General features: G+C 30.2%; 5 protein-coding genes across 5 annotated transcripts in view; 3 read left to right on the top strand and 2 right to left on the bottom strand.

Moving 5' to 3' along the window:
• The window catches only part of HELRODRAFT_188903 (hypothetical protein), a gene marked incomplete at both ends in the record, with an annotated part of 5492 nt that extends 2625 nt beyond the window's left edge, over positions 1-2867 (bottom strand). Inside the window, 2 exons of the mRNA XM_009024486.1 lie at positions 1493-1527; positions 2828-2867. Coding sequence (XP_009022734.1) covers positions 1493-1527; positions 2828-2867 — 75 coding nt within the window. The remainder of the gene's footprint in view (positions 1-1492; positions 1528-2827) is intronic.
• Positions 2868-5658: 2791 nt separating this feature from the next.
• Positions 5659-10576, top strand: HELRODRAFT_162218 (hypothetical protein; the record flags this gene model as incomplete). The annotated part of the gene is made up of 6 exons (XM_009024487.1): positions 5659-5725; positions 6742-6829; positions 6946-7091; positions 7449-7493; positions 8175-8654; positions 8904-10576. 6 exons carry the CDS (start codon positions 5659-5661, stop codon positions 10574-10576), a joined length of 2499 nt encoding a protein of 832 aa, XP_009022735.1.
• A 1191-nt stretch (positions 10577-11767) lies between these two features.
• Positions 11768-12313, top strand: HELRODRAFT_162219 (hypothetical protein; the record flags this gene model as incomplete). The annotated part of the gene is made up of 3 exons (XM_009024488.1): positions 11768-12020; positions 12098-12199; positions 12258-12313. The coding sequence occupies 3 exons, from the start codon at positions 11768-11770 to the stop codon at positions 12311-12313; spliced, it is 411 nt and encodes a 136-aa protein (XP_009022736.1).
• A 123-nt stretch (positions 12314-12436) lies between these two features.
• HELRODRAFT_155894 (hypothetical protein) lies at positions 12437-14302 on the bottom strand (the record flags this gene model as incomplete). The annotated part of the gene is made up of 4 exons (XM_009024489.1): positions 12437-12504; positions 12668-12771; positions 13696-13882; positions 14086-14302. 4 exons carry the CDS (start codon positions 14300-14302, stop codon positions 12437-12439), a joined length of 576 nt encoding a protein of 191 aa, XP_009022737.1.
• A 1380-nt stretch (positions 14303-15682) lies between these two features.
• HELRODRAFT_162221 (hypothetical protein) lies at positions 15683-20167 on the top strand (the record flags this gene model as incomplete). The annotated part of the gene is made up of 8 exons (XM_009024490.1): positions 15683-15800; positions 16679-16863; positions 17263-17417; positions 17746-17874; positions 18163-18292; positions 18810-18963; positions 19447-19554; positions 20085-20167. The coding sequence occupies 8 exons, from the start codon at positions 15683-15685 to the stop codon at positions 20165-20167; spliced, it is 1062 nt and encodes a 353-aa protein (XP_009022738.1).
• Positions 20168-22716: the final 2549 nt, after the last annotated feature.

The following is a 22716-nucleotide window of genomic DNA, read 5'->3' on the forward strand; positions in this document are numbered from 1 at the left end:
ACAATATGATTGGTGAGTGCTATGATGATGACTATGAGGTTGATGAGGCTGATGATGATGAGGAGGAGGAGGAGGAGGAAGAAGATGATGGCGATGTGATAACGTTTTTGGTAAGTGCACGATAATTATTGCGGAAGTTGATGAACAAATTTTGACTAGCACTTCATCAACAACTAACAGTTTGATAAATATTTTCTATAGAAATGAAATCACAAATTTGATACTAAGTTGAAGTGAGTAGATGTAATGCTTCAATTGCAAGAAAAATCCACATCCATCCATTACATGCATCTACGATAACGTGGGAAGCATTGAAAAGGATTCGATACATCACATTTCCAGCATTATACATCAGTTAAAATAACTTGAAAAAATAAAAATTGTCATAATATTTAACAATTTCTATGCATGTTTTAATTTTGAACAGACGATCAAATATTTTTTTATGAATGAATTGCAGAATAAGTGGACCAGATGCTTGAATACATCCAACTAATTTGTCTAACAATCAGCCAGCCAACCAATCAAACGATCAATCAACCAGCCAACTAATCAACCAATCAATTATAGAGCCAATCAATCAACTAACCAATCAATCAACCAACCAGCTTGTTGAAATGAACATTTTCCTGACAAACCATTCATCCTAACTCCTTGTGTGCTGATGAATCTTCACAAAAACTTTTCCGTATATCCATGCATACACATACATACGTACATGCACACGCACGCACACATACACACACACACACAAAGAGTGTACAGCACAGTACACTCAAACATCTTCATCATACTTGTTGTACATTTTTGTGCAGGCACATTAAGATAACAATTCCAACTCATATAATTACGATACTGGCCATTTAATGTATACTAACGGCAAAACACCAAAGTTGTATATACCTGCATATATGTAGTAGGCATATGTATATACATATACATGTGTATATACATATGTGTGTGTGTGACTGTGTGTGTGCGTCTGTGTACGTGCGTGCGTGTGTGTGTGTGGCGTACGAGTAAAAACGAGTATGCGTGCAATTATGTTTTATTTATAAGCAAAAAAGCTAAGCGTATTGTGAATAACCATGGTATATAATGATGATTATGATGATAAGGGTGATGATGATGATGATGATGATAATAATGATGATGATGATAAGGATGATGATGAGGAGGTAGAGGATGATGATTGTATGAAACATCTCACCTGATGTGCAATGTAAAGAATGTTTAGCCGGTTTGTTCATCTTCCTTCTGTGCCTTTGTGTTGTGTGTGTGCTATTGTTTCTCTCTCTCTCTCTCTCTCTCACTCTTTCTTTCTCTCTCTCTCTCTCTCTCTCTCTCTCTCTCTCTCTCTGTGTTGTTTTATGTGTTGTCTGTGCGTAATGTTGTTTTGTCTGTGTCAAGGTTGTGTCTGTCTTTTTAAAACAAATGTCAAAGTTGTTTTTGGGTTAGTTGTTTTATGTAACCGGGCTTGTTTTGTTCTTACTTTGGTTGTATCGTTGTTAAATTGTGTTATTTTTTCTGCCGTTTGTGTGTTTACTGCTTGTTATTTGTTAACATATTTTTCTACGTCTGCTTATTGTTTTGTCTGTGTGAGTGCTTTCATATGCGTAATTTTGTTTGTAGTCTAGGTACGTTGCAGTTGCGTGTAGTTGTTTGGGTGTTGAAGTGATGTGTTTGTGTTGCTGCTTTGGAATTTGGAGTTGTGTTTGTATAATTTTTATTATCTACGTATGTTTGTAATTTTTATTTTATTGGCGGGAAATTATTTCAATGGCCATATAAGTTTCTGCACCAACGTATCACAACAACGTAGGACGTTTCAGATAATTAATCTGACATAAAATGATGAGATATATATTTCTCTTTTCATTGAAATAACAAGTAAGACAAAACATAGAAAAATACATTGAGTTAAAAACGGAAAACAAAGCTCCTTTCACTCATGTGTACATTTGTAATACATTCATTCATTCATTTGTTCGTTCGCTCATTTATACATTCCTTTATTCATTCATTCATCCATTCATTGATCCATCCATTCATCTAATCATTTGTTCATCCATCCATTCGTTCATTTATTCATCCTTCCATTCATTTGTTCACGATTACGCTTTATCAGCAACACCAATTTGAGGTGAGCAAACATTCATTCTTCTCTCTTTCTGTTTTCCACTGTTCCGCTCTACTTTTTCTCGTTCTCTCTCTTTCACTTACTTACATTATCTTTTCTTCGTTTTTTCATAATTTTTTCTCTCTTCTTCCTTTAATCCTCCTAGCAACCATCCTTCAATCTCAAGAACAATTCAACAACAACAACAATCAAATAGGCAATTACAATTGCAATGTATATATGCATTGCGTTGCATACATAATCCTGTGTTTATTAGACCAATTAATGCTTCTCCGTGCGCGCCTGTGTGTGTGTTTCTTCTCTTTACAGTGCACTTGTAACCTTATAAGTGCATGGCTTTAATTTATAATGTATTGAAATAAACAGATGAATAAATAATACTTTTATATATTTGTTTATTTATGCGTATGTTAGAAATATAAACAAATGCCTTTACAACTGAATACTTTCCAAATATTTTTGAGCGTCTTCCCTGAAGCAACCTCTTTCCTTAGTTGTCAAATGTTTTGTTTTGTCAGTGATTGAGTGAGCCTTTTTGTTCTAAACTAACAGTGTCAATCAATGTAAAGATAAAATCTCAGTTTAGTTTAATTAATTTGCAAATCATCCGCGGACAAGTGAACTTCAATGCCATGGTCCTTCAACAAACGAAGCAGCCAGCAGGTCCACAGAAACATTACGAGAAACCTCGTCGAACTCTGAGCAGGACGGCTGGTATCATTTCCATGTTACTCTCAACATAGGAACCGTCAAGAAGCAAGCAAGCTTATCTTCAGCCACCATCCTTCTGATATATTCAATTATTATTATTACATTTATTTTATTTAATAGTTTATTTAATTGTTTATTTATTTATTTAATTGTTTATTTAATTATTTATTTAGGTATGGTAACTTTTGTATTTATATTTAATTACTTCATTGCATTACTTATATCAGATAAAAGACTATAAAATATCTCGAGTCGTATTTATAAGCAATTGTACTTCTTCAGTATGTAAATATATAAAAAATATATAAAAAAGAACAGATAATTACATTCAGAAATAATAATTGTAGGTTGATGCAAAATGAATGAATACTGATTTACAAGAGGTTGATAATTGCGCGGCTGTGTGTGTGCTGCCAAGGAGAAATTGATGTAAAAATGATCATTTTTCACATTTGTTCAGCTTTTTGGTATGTGTGTGTATGCGTGTGTATGTGTATGTGTGTGTTTGTGTGTGTGTGTGTTTTGTGTGTGTTTGTGTGTGATGTGTGTGATGTTTGTGTGTGTGTTTATAAAAGTTCCTAATAAAAGCAATAACAAAACTTATCATACATATTTGGGTGAAAAAATAATTGAAAGAACAAATGGAGCAAAACAAGTCTTATGATAAATGGAATAGATAAGAAGAAATAATAATAATAATAATAATAATAATAATAATAATAATAATGTGCGAGCATATCTATGTTATTAATCATTTGTTCTGCTGCGTTATGTGCAGGCAGAGATATTCTATCTCGTTACGGTTTATATTAAGAAGTGAGTTTATGTGGGTGAACGAACAAAAATAACAATAAAATTAATAAAAAGTTAGTAAAACTTATTAATTTTTTATATTATTTTAGAATAGAACAACAATAAAAACACAGTTTTTCATTTTTTTTTGTCAATATGCTCTTTAAAAAACAGCGGAAAGTCTGTTGGAGCAAATGAATGGTCATTTACAATGTAGAAAAACTTCCACTAATACATCTGGAAACCGCAAAAAATTATAACTTACGGTTGTGCCGGAATATTGAAAGATCCATCAGGACATTATTATTCATTACTTTATGTTCAATTTTGATACAAAAATTGTACAATTTAAAAATCCACAATTTAAAAATTTTGAAAAAAATTCGGTAAAACAAGTTGACATATGAATACATATATACCTGAAAACATCAAATTACCGTACTCCTCCAACCGCCCGCCAAACACAAAACTTATAGGCAAATCATTAACAATGCGAGGATTGCATTGCAATGATAGGGAAAGTATGATATTTAGAGATGAAAGTGCTGAAAGATGGATGCTGATATTTGAGAATAAACAAATAAGGGAGTGAATACAATCCAATTGGATGTGTACTATTATTCCTGTTAGTTATATATATATATATATATATATATATGTGTATATATATATATATATATATATATATATATATATATATATATGTTTTATTCTTTTTCTTAATTCTTGTTATTGCATTCATATTGTTTTCATTCGTTAATAATTTATTAATTGGACTCGCATTTGAGGATGGTGATATAATAATTATCATTTGATGAGAATTATACATTTATTTTTATTTATATTTAAATTATTGTATCATTTTTATAAAATTATACAATAATTTTTATTTATTTTTTTTATTAATATATGATGATTTATTATTCCATGATGGTCATATAAACATCCAAACAAACACTATGTGCTGGCGTGTCTGCGTAGATTATGTGTTAATATCACCATCACATTCATACAAACATACATACATGTATGCACACTCATGCAATACCAAGAATTTTAGATACAATAAGATATTTGTATGTGAATATATATACATATACATACACACACACATATATATATATATATATATATATATATAAGAATGCGTGTGTGTATATATGTACATATATATATACATGCGTACACGCATCCAAGAACTTGCAGGTACACACAGGTACCTCTTTTTTACTTTTAAATTCATACGCAAACAAACATACATGCACACAAATACAAACATATATAAACATAAATATACACACACACACACACACATGTACAGTACATACACATACATAAACATAGATACACTACACACATACAAACATTTTGTGCTCTGACGCCATCGGATCATGCTTGAATTAATAATAATCACTCATCTAATTGGCTTGGCAGCGGTTCACCAATTGATACTTCTATAACTGCTTCGTAAATCCTGCCTCATCTGGTCCACGTATAAAAATGCAGCATTCTATTTTCAGACATAGACATCTACTCATTTTTCCGTCGGTCTAATTGTAAAATCATCATTTTTAATTTGTCGCTTTGTTAATTCAATCATGATTAGTATTTTCATTTTTCATTTTAATTTTTAATTGAAAATTTGTCCATCAAGTTTTTTGTAAAGATGTGATTGAAAATATTAACCGATTTTTGAAAGACTCGGTACTACCATCGCTTAAATGTTACTTGTTTTATTAATTTTAAAAATCATTGTTACAAAATAATAAAAAGAAGTATGTTTTTCAATTTAAAAACGGGAAAACATTTTTAAAAATTTTTCACGTGTGTTCGATTTGTTCCAACCCAACATCCTCAAGGTAATTAATTATAAGACTTTATGCCAACAACTGTATTTAATTAAACCACGTAACGTTTTAATTAATATTTGAACACGTTCAAGTCATACTAATAATGCATACACAGATGGATTTAATGTAAAAATGTGTTTTATCTTCAAAAAGTAAATCAGCGTAATGTCTTTCAACGCTTATGATGTTATGATTGACATTGCCGAATCATTTAAAAACAACCAACACAAAGGTTCGTGCTACAGTTTGTTACTTGCTCTTAAAAACTTGAAAAATCTTTCAAAATTCATTATATATATATAATAAATATATATATAATGAATATATATATATATATATATATATATATTTCTATAAAAATAATGTACACTGTAATATGTAAGTAAGAAGAATATACATTCACAATCAAAATATTCAAGAAAGCCAAAAAGCTGGAGATAAAGAAAGGAAGATGATATATTGGTTGAAGAAACATGTGCCTCTCACATCTCATCTTTCGCAAGGTCTAATTTTTTTTTTCATGCCTACATTCAAAATTTTTTTCCTTCAAGTAAGCTAGATGTTAATAAATTATCATCTTAATTAACTATTATCATAAACGAAGACGTTATTTAAACTAACATCACCATGTTACACATTGAGTCCATCGAATTGCAAATCAATTTTGAAACAATTAATTTTTTGAAAATTTTTATCTTTGAAATCATAGTAATAACCTAAGTGCAGAAGTGAGATTTTTTTGAGGTTCCTCATTCTGAGTCGGATATTTTCATCGGTCTCCGAAACTCTGGTCCTAACAGTCTTTTTATTAATCGCTTGAAATGTTGTTATGGGAAAGGATGGTGATGGTGAAGTTTTGATGGAAGCAACATTTCTCCTCACAACTCCTTGAAAAAAATTCATTTCGACTCTTTCAACCTGGTCGATTATTATTATTATTATTATTATTACTATCGTTATAATAATGCTTAATATTTTACTATTATTATTATTACTGAAACTAAAATTACTATTATTGTTGCTGTAATTATTATTATTTTTATTAGTAATTCATAATCGTTAAATGGAGTTAGGAGATATGAGTTGCAAAGACATAAGTTCCAACCTTACAAATTGTTAAGTTGGAAACAACTATTAGAAATAAATTACCATCAAATTACCTTACTATATTTCATTACGAAGATTTCACACATTTAAATGGCAAACTGAACATATGACATAATTCATATGTTTTATTATTCTAATCAGACGATCTTTTAACGATGATTCGGAATAGCGAAGTGAAACAATACAAGGATGAACATTTAATCGTGAAACAAGGAGAAGAAATAAATGGGTTTGTAGGGAACATTCCTGTAATTTGAGATCCATTGTTAACGATCACCAAACATTACATAAAATTGCATGAAATAATTTGATATCCAAAACATATATCCCAATTCAAACGGACAGAATGTTGATAGTTGTGAGCGGGCATGTTTCAATCTACAAGACCGATGTCAATTTCACCGAACTAGAAACAACTCAGCCGAACATTCCTTACATAAACCCAAAGAAAGAAGTTCGGCAGCAGCTGGGAACACTTGTGGAAACGCATGGTAATCATGTGTGTACAGTTCTAACCTTATGTTTTGCTACTTTAAATATCTAAATAGTGTAATATAAATGTCAAAGGCAAACACTAAGTGCGAAATGAGTATGCCTTGTTGACGCCTATGAAGCAAGTGCAGTTAAAGAGAATGATCTCTAAACTTTTTTCTATTTTGCTTACAAAAACTAATAAAATTAAAGATGAATATGTGAATAAACCGAAAAAAACAACTTCATATCGCAAGAAATTGTTATAGCTGGTAGGTCGGCTTAACGAGTGATGTTCAAAAAAAAAATTTTAATGACAAATTTATTTAAATGTTTTATGCGGTTACAAAATAAGTTTCAAATAATTTTCTAAACAGGTGAAGGCTTGACTATAGGGAGCACGTCGTTAACACGTGAACAAAGTTGGTCAGTTGTGTCGCTGATGACCGATTCAATTTGTGGTGTCATGTTCCTGTCACGAACTCTTTATAACGCTCTGCTGAAGGGACGCGTGCAACAGGACATTAAAGAAAAAATGCACTTTTATAATAATTTCATCCATTTTAAAAAATTTCCCGCTGAAAAATCCAATCAATTGAAAATGGCTTTAAAAAAGAACGTATATAATTTTGGTAACGTTATTCACAAGCAGAATTCAGCCGTTTCTGATGTGATGTTCATTGCAAGGTGTTGAAATCATAGTTTTTAAATTTATCAACACTAACGAGTTAAAAATAAAATTCAACTTTTATTAATATATAATGAATAATTATTTTTATAGAGGTGAAATTAAAATAGTTAAGTCTACTGGAACAAGGAAGAATGGTGAAAATTTAAGCAGCTTGTCTAATCGCGTTCCAAAATTAGTCCAGTAAGCAGAAGTTTGGTCTTAGTTTTTACTGAAATGGAAACTTGCATAAGATGAAAAGTGATCACTATAAATTATTAATGATCTCATTCACAGATTTGAACATCGCAAACTATTCTTAAAATCAATCCACACTGACATAACATTATTAAAGCAGAACGTATCTTTAGGCGAGTTCACTGAATATAAAAACATTTTTTAAATTAAATTAATTTTTAATTTTTTACTCACTCAGGATTAGTGGAGTACTTGATGAATAGTTGCGTGTATTGCAGCACAGCCATCTGTAATTCAAACAACACAATCGTCTACAGCCTCACTGTAAGCCAACTTTCTGAATTCATTCCTAATGGCTCGGTGATCATGAAAGAATTTTTACTGACGACCATATTAAGTTTGCAACAAACACTCCCGTTTTACACAAACAAAACATCAATAGACTTTTATAGTGACCAACTTTCTCGACTGTTGAAGATATCGTCACAAGCTCGTTTGAAAGAATTTTTTGACCTTGTCGATGACCAGGAAGAAAATCGGTTGACAGTTAAAAAAGGTGACCGCACGATGAACCATTTTTACAAAGCTTTCATTCCGGAACGTGGTTTTGTTGTAGATCAGAGCGGGCCAGGAACTGTTTTCAATTGGCTTAATATGAAAGAAAAAAAAATCCTGATTAAAAAATTTAAAAAGCAGCAAGAGGTCGAGATTGACAGCGGTTCAAAAATTAATATAAAATTAATTAACAAAAGCAAATGATGACGTTTGAACAAAATCATCTGTAATCATATGTTTCTGTTTTTGTTTACAAACGGTTTCATGATCATCTTCTAATTGTGCACTTTTGTTATTTGGGATTATAAAAATTTTAGTTGTTTGAAGAATATGTCGAACGTTAACTTGAGTTCCGAAGTCAATTATACGTTTCCAATTTTTAAAAAATTAACTGTTAACGAAATTATTAAAGACGTGAAAGCAATGAAGAAACAAATTTTATTTGCCACCTGCGTTCTGGTCGCTCTGACGTTGTTAAAGTCCTCAGACAAGGAATATATTATAATATACTTTATAGTAACTATCGCCTGGACTTTTTCCTGCATGCCTCTTCACATGATATGTTTCTTGACACCCTTCTTGTTGCACACCATCAATATCATATCGATGCCTGACTATTCTTTTGGATTTTTTACTACAAACACATTTGGAGTAGTAGTAGCAGCCATTTATAGTCAAGCCATATCAAACTGCCAACTAGCAAGAAGGTTTTGTTTGGATTTTCTTTCTGGCTATTCCATGTATCCACATAATATCCTATTAATCTTCCTTTGTGTGTGTAGCTTCATGTCTTCATGTTGTCCGGATTATTTTGTAGTCTTTCTTTTCCAGCCGTTCATTGAAAGCATGTTCGATGTGCTTTTCATACACGATCGAAGAAACTACTACGGAACGGATGTCAAAGGCATTATAACACTACAGCAAAATTTCGAGATGGCATTCCGGTTAGGCCTTTGTTTTGCAAGTGTTATGGGAAGCGTGAATTCATTTAACAGCTGCGAACAAGCTAAAATTTTTCTGGATTATATGATACGAACTCGTTTTAAAAAAAATTTTTATCTTTGGTATGCTGTTGCAGTTCCGTTAACATTTTGCAACATAGTGACACTTTGGTTAATATTAATGATCAGATTTGTGGGTCTCAACTTTACATTATCATGTGTTCGTATGACATTCAATGCTTTGATAAATTGTGCCAGATGTTCGCAAAAGTTAAAAGAAGACGAAAAGATATTTCACAAAAAACTTTACGCTTACAAAGTAAATATGGAAAAGTTATCCTGGTATGAGTCGATTATGATAGTCAATTTGGTAATTATTATATTGCTGGCTTTCACGCGAAAGTCAATGTTTTTCTATGGCTGGAGTGATTGGATAATAATGAAATGGTTCAAAATTATCAGTATGAGAGAACTCAAAGAAATTACATTCTCGTCTGTGGTATGCATTTCAAGTTTCATACTATTCATCATGCCCAGCAAACGACTTTACGTCACTCAAGATAGAAGGCCATCGCTCATTAGCTCAAATTATTTATTAAAGCCTACGATGCAATCAATCCTTGAATGGACCAAAGTTTGCCGTTCCATACCCTGGACAGCAATTCTCTATGTCGGAGCGTCGAACATACTTTTAATCGGGTATTACTATTCCAAAGTTTCTACGCCAATAGGAAAAGGTTTATCATACTTTTTGAATGGCATGCCAGAATTCGTTGTAAAATTAACCTTGTATTTTTTATCTATGAATTTGGCTGCTTTCAATTTGGATCAAACCGTTGCACACATCGTGTTACCATTTTCTTTGCATTTATCTCAGTCCAACAAACTTGATTTAACATGGACGATGATGTACACACTCCTTGGTACGAAATTTACATTTGTATCGCCGTTTTGCAGCATACCCTCTTTAATCATGTTCTCGACAACCAACGACCTCAAACGGATAGATTTTTTAAAAATTGGAGTGCCGCTTACCGTCGCCAGCGCCATAAATGCTATCGTAACATTGACCATAGTCGGATCACATTTTGAATCAACCTACGATCCAGAAATATTGACACTTTATGAATATAATTTCATATGATAATATCGATCCCCTAGTGTTTATGCACTTTTGAACATGTTTAATAGTGATTTATAAATGTAATTAATTATGCTGTAAATGTAGTTTCAATTATTACATAAGCTTATTGTAACATTTCTGATAGCAATAGTTTTGAAATTTAAATTTAGTTGCTAGGATACTCTAATAAATAAACTCGTTGCTTTGTGAAATTTTTTGACTTAAATTCAAACATTTTCGTTTAATTAATTACTAAAATATGACTAACAATTTGGTAGACTTAGACGAATTCGACGAAAAAAGAGAAAATTTGTTTGCTGTTTTTGAAGAAAAAAATTCTGTTTTTGGCAGAGTGCGTTGTTTCTTAAAAAATAATTTTAGATTTTTAGAAGGATTGTTAAATGAAAGAACAATATAATATCATAAAAAGGTATAATTTGTATTTTAATACAGAACACCATATATCAAAGAATTGTCATTTTATCAAAAATTAAAAAAGTTTCGGCTGAAAACGGGAACAACATTGGAAGTAATCGTTAATTGTGATCAGCTTTTAATGAAATTCAGAGCTTGTAATGTTAATTTTGTTAACCCGACTTCAGTGCAGTACGATAAATTTTTACGAGAAACAGCACAAAATTTGCAGACGGATCCAGCGACGGGATTTTTAATGATCCACAGAAGACATGTGGTGCACATCATCGAGGTAGAAAACGTGTTGATTCAATTATTTATTACTTATAGTTCAGAATTGTTCTATGTTAATAGATTTATAGTTATACCACGCATAGTTGATATTGTTGAATACTATACATTCAATATAATACAATACAATAAATACGTGCTATCAACATGGAGAGCTCTTTACTACCTGAAATATTTAAAAAAAAAATTAAATACTACATAAATCCATACCACCAAATTTGAACACGTTTTTCAGTTTGCTCACATAATTGATCATCTCAGGTCAACAATTCAATTGTGCATTAAAATGCTTACCACAGGCACCCATCAAGATAATAACACTTTACATGAGAGAAGTGGACAATGATAGCAAGGGACCAAATGCAAACTTCGAAGTCTCAAAAGTCTTGGTGCTGTGTAATGATATATCCTTTTATTTATTTTCAGATGGCAAGATTTGACCACTTATGATAACTCTTCATTAAGCATAAAAAACTAGATGAGATATTTTCAATAATCTTAAACGAAATGGGTTTCATCCAATTAACACAAAATTACATTGCTATCCAACATTACCCATTTTTTCAATGGCAATTGTTGGAGATTGAAGGAGTTGACTCAGACAATTTTCAGCCTGTTGATAAAGACGAGAAAATAGTTATTGATCTGCTAAAGCAACTTTTAGATATTGGCATGTACATCAACAAGACTCCAAAGCACTATGTTAAACAAGCATTTGAAACTCTTTTTGTGAAAAATACTGAATTCATACCATCTCAAGGTTATTACAATGTGTGCAAATGACTGCTAAACCTCACTGATACAATTAACCCAACCAGTCTAAAAATGAACGAACAGGGGTGATAAATTACCTACTGAATGAAGAGATAGACTGCATTTCAACTGTAGACGAAATGTTGAGACAGCTGGACACACCTTACGACACCACCATACCTTCTGGTAATTTTTGTCGTTTTTCACAATTCCCCAATACATTTTTTATATTTTATCCTTGCAGATTATGTTTGGCCTTTACCAAACAACACACAACTTTACAACTACCTGTTCCAATAGTATTGTTTTATAAAACAAAAACCATTAAACTTTTTGTTTTTCTTAATTTTTAAATTCAACAAGCAATAACAAAAACATTGCAAGAGATAGTTCACTGCTGTTAAATATTATAAATAAGATGGATTAATCTTCTTCTTCTTCAGCAGCAGCACCACTGTCTGGCTTCCTCTGGTTCTTTCTCTTAACGCGACCTGCACGATTGTTGAGTGTTCATGCGCATGAACAGCGGAACATAATTTATCAAAAATAACAATTGAATTGAGTAGCTATACAATGATGTCATCCAAAAATATGTAATTGAAAGCCAAAAATAATAATATAAAAAAATTAGTAGGTAGCAAAAATGACACAAACCAGGTCTGCCACCACCGTATGGTGACTTCAAAGAGAAATCAATGTGCTTCTGCGAATCCAAGCGCACAATAAATGAAGGGATGTTAACAACTTGCTTTCTGACTCTGTAATTCATGGATTAAAAATTAAGTCAATTAAAATAGTTGCACCATGGTGCTATACAGCTGCTTTTAAGCAATTTAAATTTTATAAACACATTTCCTACAGCAAGTTAGCCAGCAAACAATCAGAAGGAAGGCAGCAATGAATTTCAACATAAAATTATGAATATCCCCGCCGGGATACTATCATTGCTTCTTCATCACTTCGTTTGATTTACGAATTCACAATGAACAAATGAAATTAAAACTTCAGTTGACACGCAGACAATATTTCAACATTCTATATTATATTCAAGTTGATATCCTCTTTTCTTGCACTGAGAAGAATGGATGAGTGTAAATTTAGACTTGTCAAAAGTCAGCAAACATTGTTCAACAAATGTTCCCTAACGCCAACACTAAGCAACTCACAATTATCACTAAATATTATAAACTAAAGATTATTCATTATCTCGTATAAACATTTAATTTGCTATATTTTTATTGTTCAGCAATAGCTAAAAACACTTGCTAGATTTTCCCCTAAACTATTTGTCTATTAAATTAAATGATCAGAAGGAAGGCAGCAATGAATTTCAACATAAAATTATGAATATCCCCGCCGGGATACAATCATTGCTTATTCATCATTTCATTTTTTAATGACAAAATTTCAAATTAGAATTCCAAACAATTTAAACAACTCTAAGCCCAATTTCAATACAAGTTGTCTTATTTTCAATATTCTTGGTTAGATTTGCTTAATATTAAAGCTAGAATGAAATATATCAACCTTAACATAATTGTTTGTCCACTTTTATTTTAAAATATTCTTAAAATGTCATTAAAACAGATAAAATATAATTGATATAGTATTATTATATAATTGATATATTGTTATTAACATCTCGATTTTACATTATTCAAACAAAAGTTACTTTAACACACCTAATGTGTCTTTGTCTAATCAGAACTCTAGCATGATGAATACTTTTGGCAAGTCCCAGCTTGAAGACCTGTGTTTGAAGACGACGCTCCAAAAAATCTTCTAGTTTAAGACCCAAAACGTAATCCAACTTCATTTTGGATTCTTCCAATACACCAATACGAACCAGCCTACGTAACAAAGCATTTCCTAAAAGATTTGTGTTATTAATTATGTTATTAAGATAATGATTGACATAAAAATTTAAATATTAACTATTAAAATTAATTTCTTCAAAAATGGATAGGTTTCAAAATCTACATAACCATTTCATCATTTGAATGCCTTTTTTAATAAAAAATCCAATTAAATATAAATAAATAAAAAAAAAACAGAAGAGTATAAAATAAAACCTTCAAACAAACGCCTTGGATCTTTCTCATCCAATGTAAGCAGCTCTCTGGCGGCAGTTCTGATCTTCGTCAGTGCGTACTTGACCCTCCATACTTCACGCTTGTTTCTCAATCCAAATTCACCGATCAGTTTCAACTCCTGATCAAGTCGCTCCTTCTCATAAGGACGACGAGGAGTTGAGTATGTTTTACTCTGCACTAAAGCTATACGCGGCATTGTGCCAAAGATGGCCTAAGTGAATGAAAACAATGAAATACGTAAATTAAAAAAATAATATTTCCCAAACTTTGAAACACACAAACAAAATCTCAAACAAAACCACGCCACCGCAACTCACTTAGCAAAACCGGAAAAAGGACATTACCGACAACTAAAGGCACCAAGATAAATAAAAAATTGTAGCGCTTAGTAAGTGCTAATTTTTTAATCTTAACGAACAAAATTTAACTATATTATAATAGAGTCTTAGACAAGAATTGCTTTGCATCGTGTAATTTTATTATGTAGTGTTTGATATATATATTACCATTTGTTTAGTAAAAATTTAGACATGCATTTGGATATTGATTGCGAGTAATTTGGCCATTTTTAAATTATACAATCATATCAACATAAATATTGATTAAAATAGTGTGATTAATGATATATAACTATAAATGATATAATATGAATTATCTGGTATAAATGATACGATTATGATAAAAATGATATGTTATGAATGGCATATATAATATTAAATTCAAGGTTCTAATCCAGCCCATGGATATATATCCATGATCCAGCCTTCTGTTGTATTGTACAAGATCGTGTTTAGCAACACACAATAACACTTCCTTCGTTTCAACATATGTATTATATATTAAAATTTCGCTACCAAGTTTTACATTTTCACGTTCAGGAGATTGAATACTACAAGAATCTAATAAAAAACTACACGTCTAATTTACAAAATCACCACCTCGTTAAAAAAAACAAAAATCAAACTATAGTGTTTGTTCAGTAATACATGATGATTACACTTCAGTCGTATCAAGATGATATATATACGCCTATATATCAAAACTGTCTAGATTTCCGTTACCAAATTATACATTTTCATGCTCAGGAGTTTGAGTACTAAATGAATCTTAAAAAAAACTACATGTCTAATCAAAATCAGCGCCATAACCGAAAATCAAAAATTTAACTATACTGCAATTTCAGCAATACATAATGATAAATTTTTCGTGGTTCCAAGATATTACATACTGAAATTGGCCTAATTTTTGTTACCGAATTATATATTTTCATGCTCAGGAGATTGAATACTACATGAACCTTGTTTAAAAAAACTTACCAGCTTTCTTCGCTATCATGGGTATATATCCATGTTCGCTATATCTGCGTCACATTTCTAAAGTTGAAATTCGAACTAGAATGCTGTCTTAGCAACACATAATGATAACTATTCCGTCATTTCAAGATATTATATATCACAATCGTCGGAATTATAAGTATATGAGCTCCATATATTTTGATCTAATTATATAAACACTGAATAAATTAGCGAATTTATAGTTTTTGGTGACAGGAAGTCGGCATAAAATAAAATTCAAGATGGACTGTTGTCTAAGTGAAGAAGCGAAAGAGCAGAAAAGGATAAATCAGGAGATTGAGAAACAGTTACGCAAAGATAAAAGAGATGCCAGAAGAGAATTGAAGTTGCTTCTATTAGGTTTGTTTACACTTCCATAATTTTTTCCGTTTCACTGAAAAGTTTGTAGTTGCACATATGCCCCAGTCCAGTCCAACTATCCAGCCATCATCTCATCACATTATTTTTAAAAAAAAAACCTTTATTTACAGCTTTATTGATATTTTTAATTTATATTAATATTATATATTGTAACAAACGGTGTAGTCTTTATATGACGTAAATCAAATAAAATGCAATGAGTTGGAATATTTTAGTTATGTTAACATAAAAATAAAAATCAGAAAAAAGCATAACTGAACTCTAAATGACTAATTAAAAATCAATAATTAATTAAACCAAAAAAACTAGAGACAATACATCTAAGTAAAATAAGCAGAAAGTAAGAAAAGAGAACTAGGATTAAGGAAGTTGTATTATTTTTTGTTTTTTAATAATTAAGTATTTTATTTATTATTTTAAAATGAATGAGAGCCTTAAACATATAAAATAAACAAACAAGAAACAAACCAAACAGTGAGTTAACACTTGATTAAACTAACAGTTAAGCATGCAATTAATGAACAATTTGGAATTATTGTAAGTGTGATGAGATGTTGCTTAATAAATGTTCATCTATTTTTTTTAGTTTTTATAGAAACTATTTGCTCATTAATTAGTCACTAGTGCTTATCTAACATTAATGTTAGATTAGTTAAAATAAGTTAAAATTTTTTCAATTCCCCTAAATATTATTTATTCACATCATTAAAAATTAAAAATAAAATCAATGAATAGAATTCTTTTTTTTTTTAAATTTTGTAAATCCATGACTAGAAACTGAAGATTTTTGTTTGTTTATATTATAATTTATCCAAAGATTGTTTGATTTAATGCATAATTTTTTTAAATGATTGTAGGAACAGGAGAGTCAGGCAAGAGTACGTTCATTAAACAGATGAAAATTATTCATGGTAGTGGGTATTCTGATGAAGAGAAACGAAGTTTTACAAAACTTGTCTATCAGAATATTTTCATGGCTGTCAGTTCCATGGTTCGAGCCATGGAGACCCTTAGAATTCCATATAAAAATCATGAAAATGAAGTAAGTTTTGAACATTTTATTGATTCTGTGTCTGTACATATATTTGTCTTGTATACTTTTATTTATATTTATATGTTACCAAGTAACCTAATTATAAAGCTTGTTTTGGTTTAGTTATTTCATAATATATTTTCATGTTATTCTTCTTATCGACACTGTCTGTGACTATGACAAGCATACCTCTAGCAGTTCAGGTGTTTTATCGATTTAATGGTTTTTTGCATGTGTTGTTTAAGCCGGATAATGCTAATAAATGTATTACTTTTTATTATTTTTAAGAAATGCTTGTGTTTAAGGCTTATAAATTAAATAATATGTGTCTTAAATGTGAGAAATTAAATTTTCACAAATTTACATGAATCATTTCTAAAAATATGTTTTGCTGGATTATTTCTCCAGGAAAACTCAAAACTGTTGAAGCAAATTGATTATGAGAAAGTGACAACATTCGAAAAACCATACGTGGATGCAGTGAAGTCACTATGGAATGATTCAGGTATCCAGGAATGTTACGACAGGCGAAGAGAATATCAACTAACCGATTCTGCTAAATAGTCAGTCATTTATTGCTTTTATAACTCATTATGTACATTTTTTGTTTTGACAAGTGATTTGAAAGTTTCAAATGTACATTTATGGTTTATTTTCTGTTTCCATAGTTTATATTGGTTGTTATTTGGAAATTTTCCAGTTTTTCCATCTACAGTCCTTGGGACCAATGAATTTTTTAATTAAATGGATTTCTGAAAGCGCTGTATTTTTGCGTATTTGTTAATCAATACAATTTGAATTGATAACTTTTTATATGAAATAAGTTAAAATCTAATATTTTAAAACTGTTCATTAAAAAATGAAAGTTTTAAAAATTATATTTTTTTCTAGTTACCTGGATAACCTGGATACAATAGCCTCTCCTAACTATTTACCGACATTACAAGACATTTTGAGGGTGAGAGTGCCAACAACAGGCATTATTGAGTATCCTTTTGATCTGGATAGCATCATATTCAGGTTTTTCATTCTGTCATACTTTGAGATATTCTTTGGTACATATCTCTGCAATAGTTGTTTGACTCTTTAAACACCGTAGTGTAGATAGTTTATGTGTTGTCATCACTTGTTGCTGTTTCTAATAAACTGATAAATATCCTATGAAATTGTGGTACTGGTTGTTTTTGTGAACTCTCAAAAAATTTTTCGTGTAATTAGTATCTCTGCATATGTATTTCACAAATGAACTATATTTTATATCTATTTCCAATGTATCTTACTTTAAAAATGTTAACTATTTCCCATCAGGATGGTTGACGTAGGGGGCCAGAGGTCAGAGAGAAGGAAGTGGATTCATTGCTTTGAGAATGTCACATCCATCATGTTCCTAGTCGCCTTAAGTGAATATGATCAAGTACTGGTTGAGTCCGATAACGAAGTTAGATTTTTTTTTCACATTGAAGGTAGATTTTTTTGATTTGATTGCAATTAATTTATACGTAGTTTAGTCGTTTTTGTTTTTTGAAAAACGTCCTACCTTGGGAGAACTGGATCTCTGGATGCTAAACAAAGATTGATTGATTGATAGATTGATAGTTGTTTTTGAATGTTTTGTAGACGTTTATTATAAATGTATTTTTTAGGTACTTAATTAAAATTAAGGACATAACATGGAGAATGAGAAATTTTTTTTTCACCAATTATTTTTAGTTCTGTGCAGACTGAAAAATGGTAGCTAGTAGAAACTAGGAAGGCAAAACTTTATAACATATTTTAATGTCATTATAAATAACATTTCAATTCAATTTACAGAATTTTTTTTCCAAATTTTTTATAAAGATAACTTTTTTTTGGTTTGGCTTAAATTATTTTATGTTATTATATACAAAAAATGTACTTCTGTTAGCATATCAAATTTACTTGTAAATAATGTATCTTTCAAAATAAAAATTCAGAATCGCATGGAGGAGTCAAAGGCATTATTTCGAACAATCATCACATATCCCTGGTTTCACAACTCGTCAGTCATACTCTTCCTCAACAAGAAGGATCTTCTAGAAGAAAAGATCCTCTACTCCCATCTTGTTGATTACTTTCCTGAATTTGATGGTCATTATAATATATATTTGTATATATATATATATATATATATATATATATATATATATATATATATATACATGTTGTATAAACCAAGAAAGAACTGATAAGAAGGACAAATATATATATAAATAATCTGAGCATACATGAGATAAAGATTGCTCTGCTACATACAATAAACTTGCTTATCATTGAAATCAATATTTTATCTGATTTTATTATTTTGCTGACAAAAAAATATTTTTCCAATTGTTTTTTTTTGTTTATTTGTTACAATTTTCATCCTTAACAATGATGGTGATTGATGTTTAGCTTCTGAGTTATTATTCAAGTTCATTTTGTTTTTTTAATACAAAATTGTAATGATTGAAGTGAAGTGAGAATGCATTATTATGTTAAAATAAAGTGATTAAAGTTAAAAATGAATGATTGTATGAATGAATGATTGAATAAACTAATGCACTGCCTAACAACTGACCACAATAACATCAGGTCCTCAGAAGGATGCCCAATCAGCAAGAGAGTTCATATTGAAGATGTTTGTTGACCTCAACCCTGACCCAGATAAGATCATCTACTCCCATTTCACTTGCGCCACTGGTAAATTGGCTTCATGTATTTCATATTTGTTTATTAGTCTGAGGAGACTCATGCTACTAACTTACATGATTTTTAATTCTTTTTAATATTCAAACAAAACATCAAAAAATCAATCACGAGAGAAATAATTAGAAAGAAAATTTTTGTCAGAAAACAATTTAATAGGGAACAAACTTCAATTGTTGTTTTATGACCTCTTTATGACCTCTTTTGGCTGCTTGTGATTAAGTGTAGTTTGTTACAGCGTTTTTTGCTTCTAGTCTATTCGTGCTTGCTTGCAGGATCTTTGAAGGTCCACTCCTAGCCTATGATAAAAATGGGCCACACATTGGGTCCATTTTATAATCATAGATACCCTCATATATGCAGTTTTGTTTGTCTGAATCTCTTGTTGTTTTTCAACATTTCATATGCTCCTTTGCTAATTTAATGTTGATGATATACTTTATCTATTTGTAAATTACGAACATTAAAATTATTCATAATAACAAATCTATATTACTCATGATAACTTGAACAAACCTTTACAGACACGGAGAACATAAGATTTGTCTTTGCGGCTGTTAAGGATACTATTCTTCAGCTGAATCTTAAAGAATATAATCTGGTCTGATGTCCTACTCTCTACTGCTCTCTATTTATTTATTCATTTTGTTTGTACATCATTATGTGCGATGTCATTTCTATTATTATTGTTAATATTATGTTATTATAGTCATTTTAACAAATTGTTTATACCATTACGTGCTAACGTTGTTTTTATAATATTGTTATTACTATTAAATGATTATTATTTGTTACCATGTTATTGTTAATTATCATTTTATTATTTATTTTAATTTTGCAAGGCATCATAGTAACCATAATTATAGCCATTACCAAACAGCAGACAGTTCCCATACTTCAAGGCATAAATAGTTACATTGGTTATCGACCACACTCATCGTCTTTATTATAATCATCCTACATCATGGCCAACCATCATCATTAGCATCATCATTTTTGTCGTCTTTACTATTGCCAACGTCAGCGCTGAAGTTATTAAAAAAATTTTTATTGCCGTTTTCCAAATCAACATATATTGTTCAAAAACTTTACAGCACAATATTGGTTGCAGTATGTTTGTATATTATAACTTAATGTGTTTGTGGATTGCATACTATATGTATGCATATATATATATATATATATAGGATTAAGATTGTCAGAAATGTAATTATTGATGAAAATCATAGCATGCTCCGCGTTGGTTAGCTTCCTATTTAATTTTTCGATTCTACCGAATAAATGCATTTCTGTTCTATCATGCTTAAAATTTATTAAAATTTTGGTTTTGAACTCAAAAAACTTGACAATAATTCACGATCCACCGTTAGAAAAATCTAAAAATTATATAAGAAGCTAAATAACGCAGAACATGCTGTGATTTTCATTACGATTGCATATATATATATATATATACGCATATATACATATATATATATGTGTGTGTGTGTGTGTGTGTGTGTGTGTATGTTTATATACATGTTTATATGTTATGTCGGTATGTAGTTGAAATTGATTTCTAAATATTAAATTATGTACATATTCGTTTTTAATTTGAGCATTCTAATTTTTATTTATATTTTTAAACTTACGGCACTAAACGCACTCACACACACACACATATAGTTTTCTAACAAGGAACATTTTTATCAAAAATTGCATTTCTGACAGTCTTAATCCAATGTATATATATATATATACATCCTTTATATATATATATATATATATATATATATATATATATATATATATTAGAAAGAGACCATATTATATACAGTATTGTATGAATTCTATAGAATTGTTGGCATAAATTTGATTAATACCAACAATTCTGTAGATTTCATACAATACTGTATATATTGCATATATATAATATATATATATATATACTTTATGTATGAATAAATGTAATCCTATATGTAGACATGTACGTTTTTTTGTGTCGCTATAAATGTGTTCAAACAGATTCATATATGTTGTTACCTATATTTTATACTCCAATGGTGGTTATAAATGTGTAAATATATTTTTAATTTCATTTTATGCATTTACACACACACATAAATAAATAAATATATATATATATATATATATATATATATATATATATATATATATATATATATATATATATATGTACGTAAATATTTAATCTTATTTTATTTGTTCACAATGTTTCTTATGTATTGCAAACAGTTGATAAACAACGTTGAACCTCTAGTCTATACCGTCACATTAACGTTATCGTCATTTTCATCATCAACATCATCTTCACCATCACAAAATCGTCCTTATTATCACATCACCGTACACAATATTTTTTTTAATAATTTTTCCTCCAATTTAGAAGGCAACAACGAGCTGATACTGCAAAATATAATTTCCATATGTGGTATATATCATTCTTGCATGCTTTGTTGGTGTGTGTGTGTGTGTATTGAAGTGTTTATATGTTATAAATGTTTATCTATCCCTCGAGTTAGAGGCAAAACAAAACTTATAAATTTGTATATGTACCGTATGAACGTGTATATGTAGTATACGCAGACACATACATTTATGTTTTCCAAGGATCGCCGATATTCCTAATCTCGACATTGGGAATTATATTTTTTAGTACTCAATCCGATCATCGGAAGTAAGTTATTTTCTTAATTGATAACTTTTCTCCCGATAACTTCGGGAATTTTTCGATTTCGCTATCATTTTTATTCTTATTCCCGATAGCAATAGGTTGGTGCTGAATTTTTTATTCATCGATCTCGATGAACGTTTGGAGCGCTGGTTCATTCTAATGCGCGGTTTTAGTATTACTGAGATTTAGTGAAATGAGATTTGATGGTTGCGAGTCTTCGGATCAAGTTTCTGATTCGAGTATTTCTAATATTAATCTGTATTCCTTTTCGGGCGCCGGTTTAGTATTTCTGAGATTTTGAGAAGTGATATTTTACGGTTGTGTGTTTTCGGATCAAATTTCTGATATGAGTATTTTATTACGCTATTTAATAGCTACATAATCGAACTGGTTTTCAACTAGTTAAATTGAATTGAATTTTTAATTTTCATTTATTTATTTTGTTATCGTTAAACACTGGTCAGGAAATTAGGGGTGAATCT

The sequence above is a fragment of the Helobdella robusta genome (genome assembly GCF_000326865.2).
Source record: "Helobdella robusta unplaced genomic scaffold HELROscaffold_4, whole genome shotgun sequence".
NCBI classification, from domain to species: domain Eukaryota; kingdom Metazoa; phylum Annelida; class Clitellata; order Rhynchobdellida; family Glossiphoniidae; genus Helobdella; species Helobdella robusta.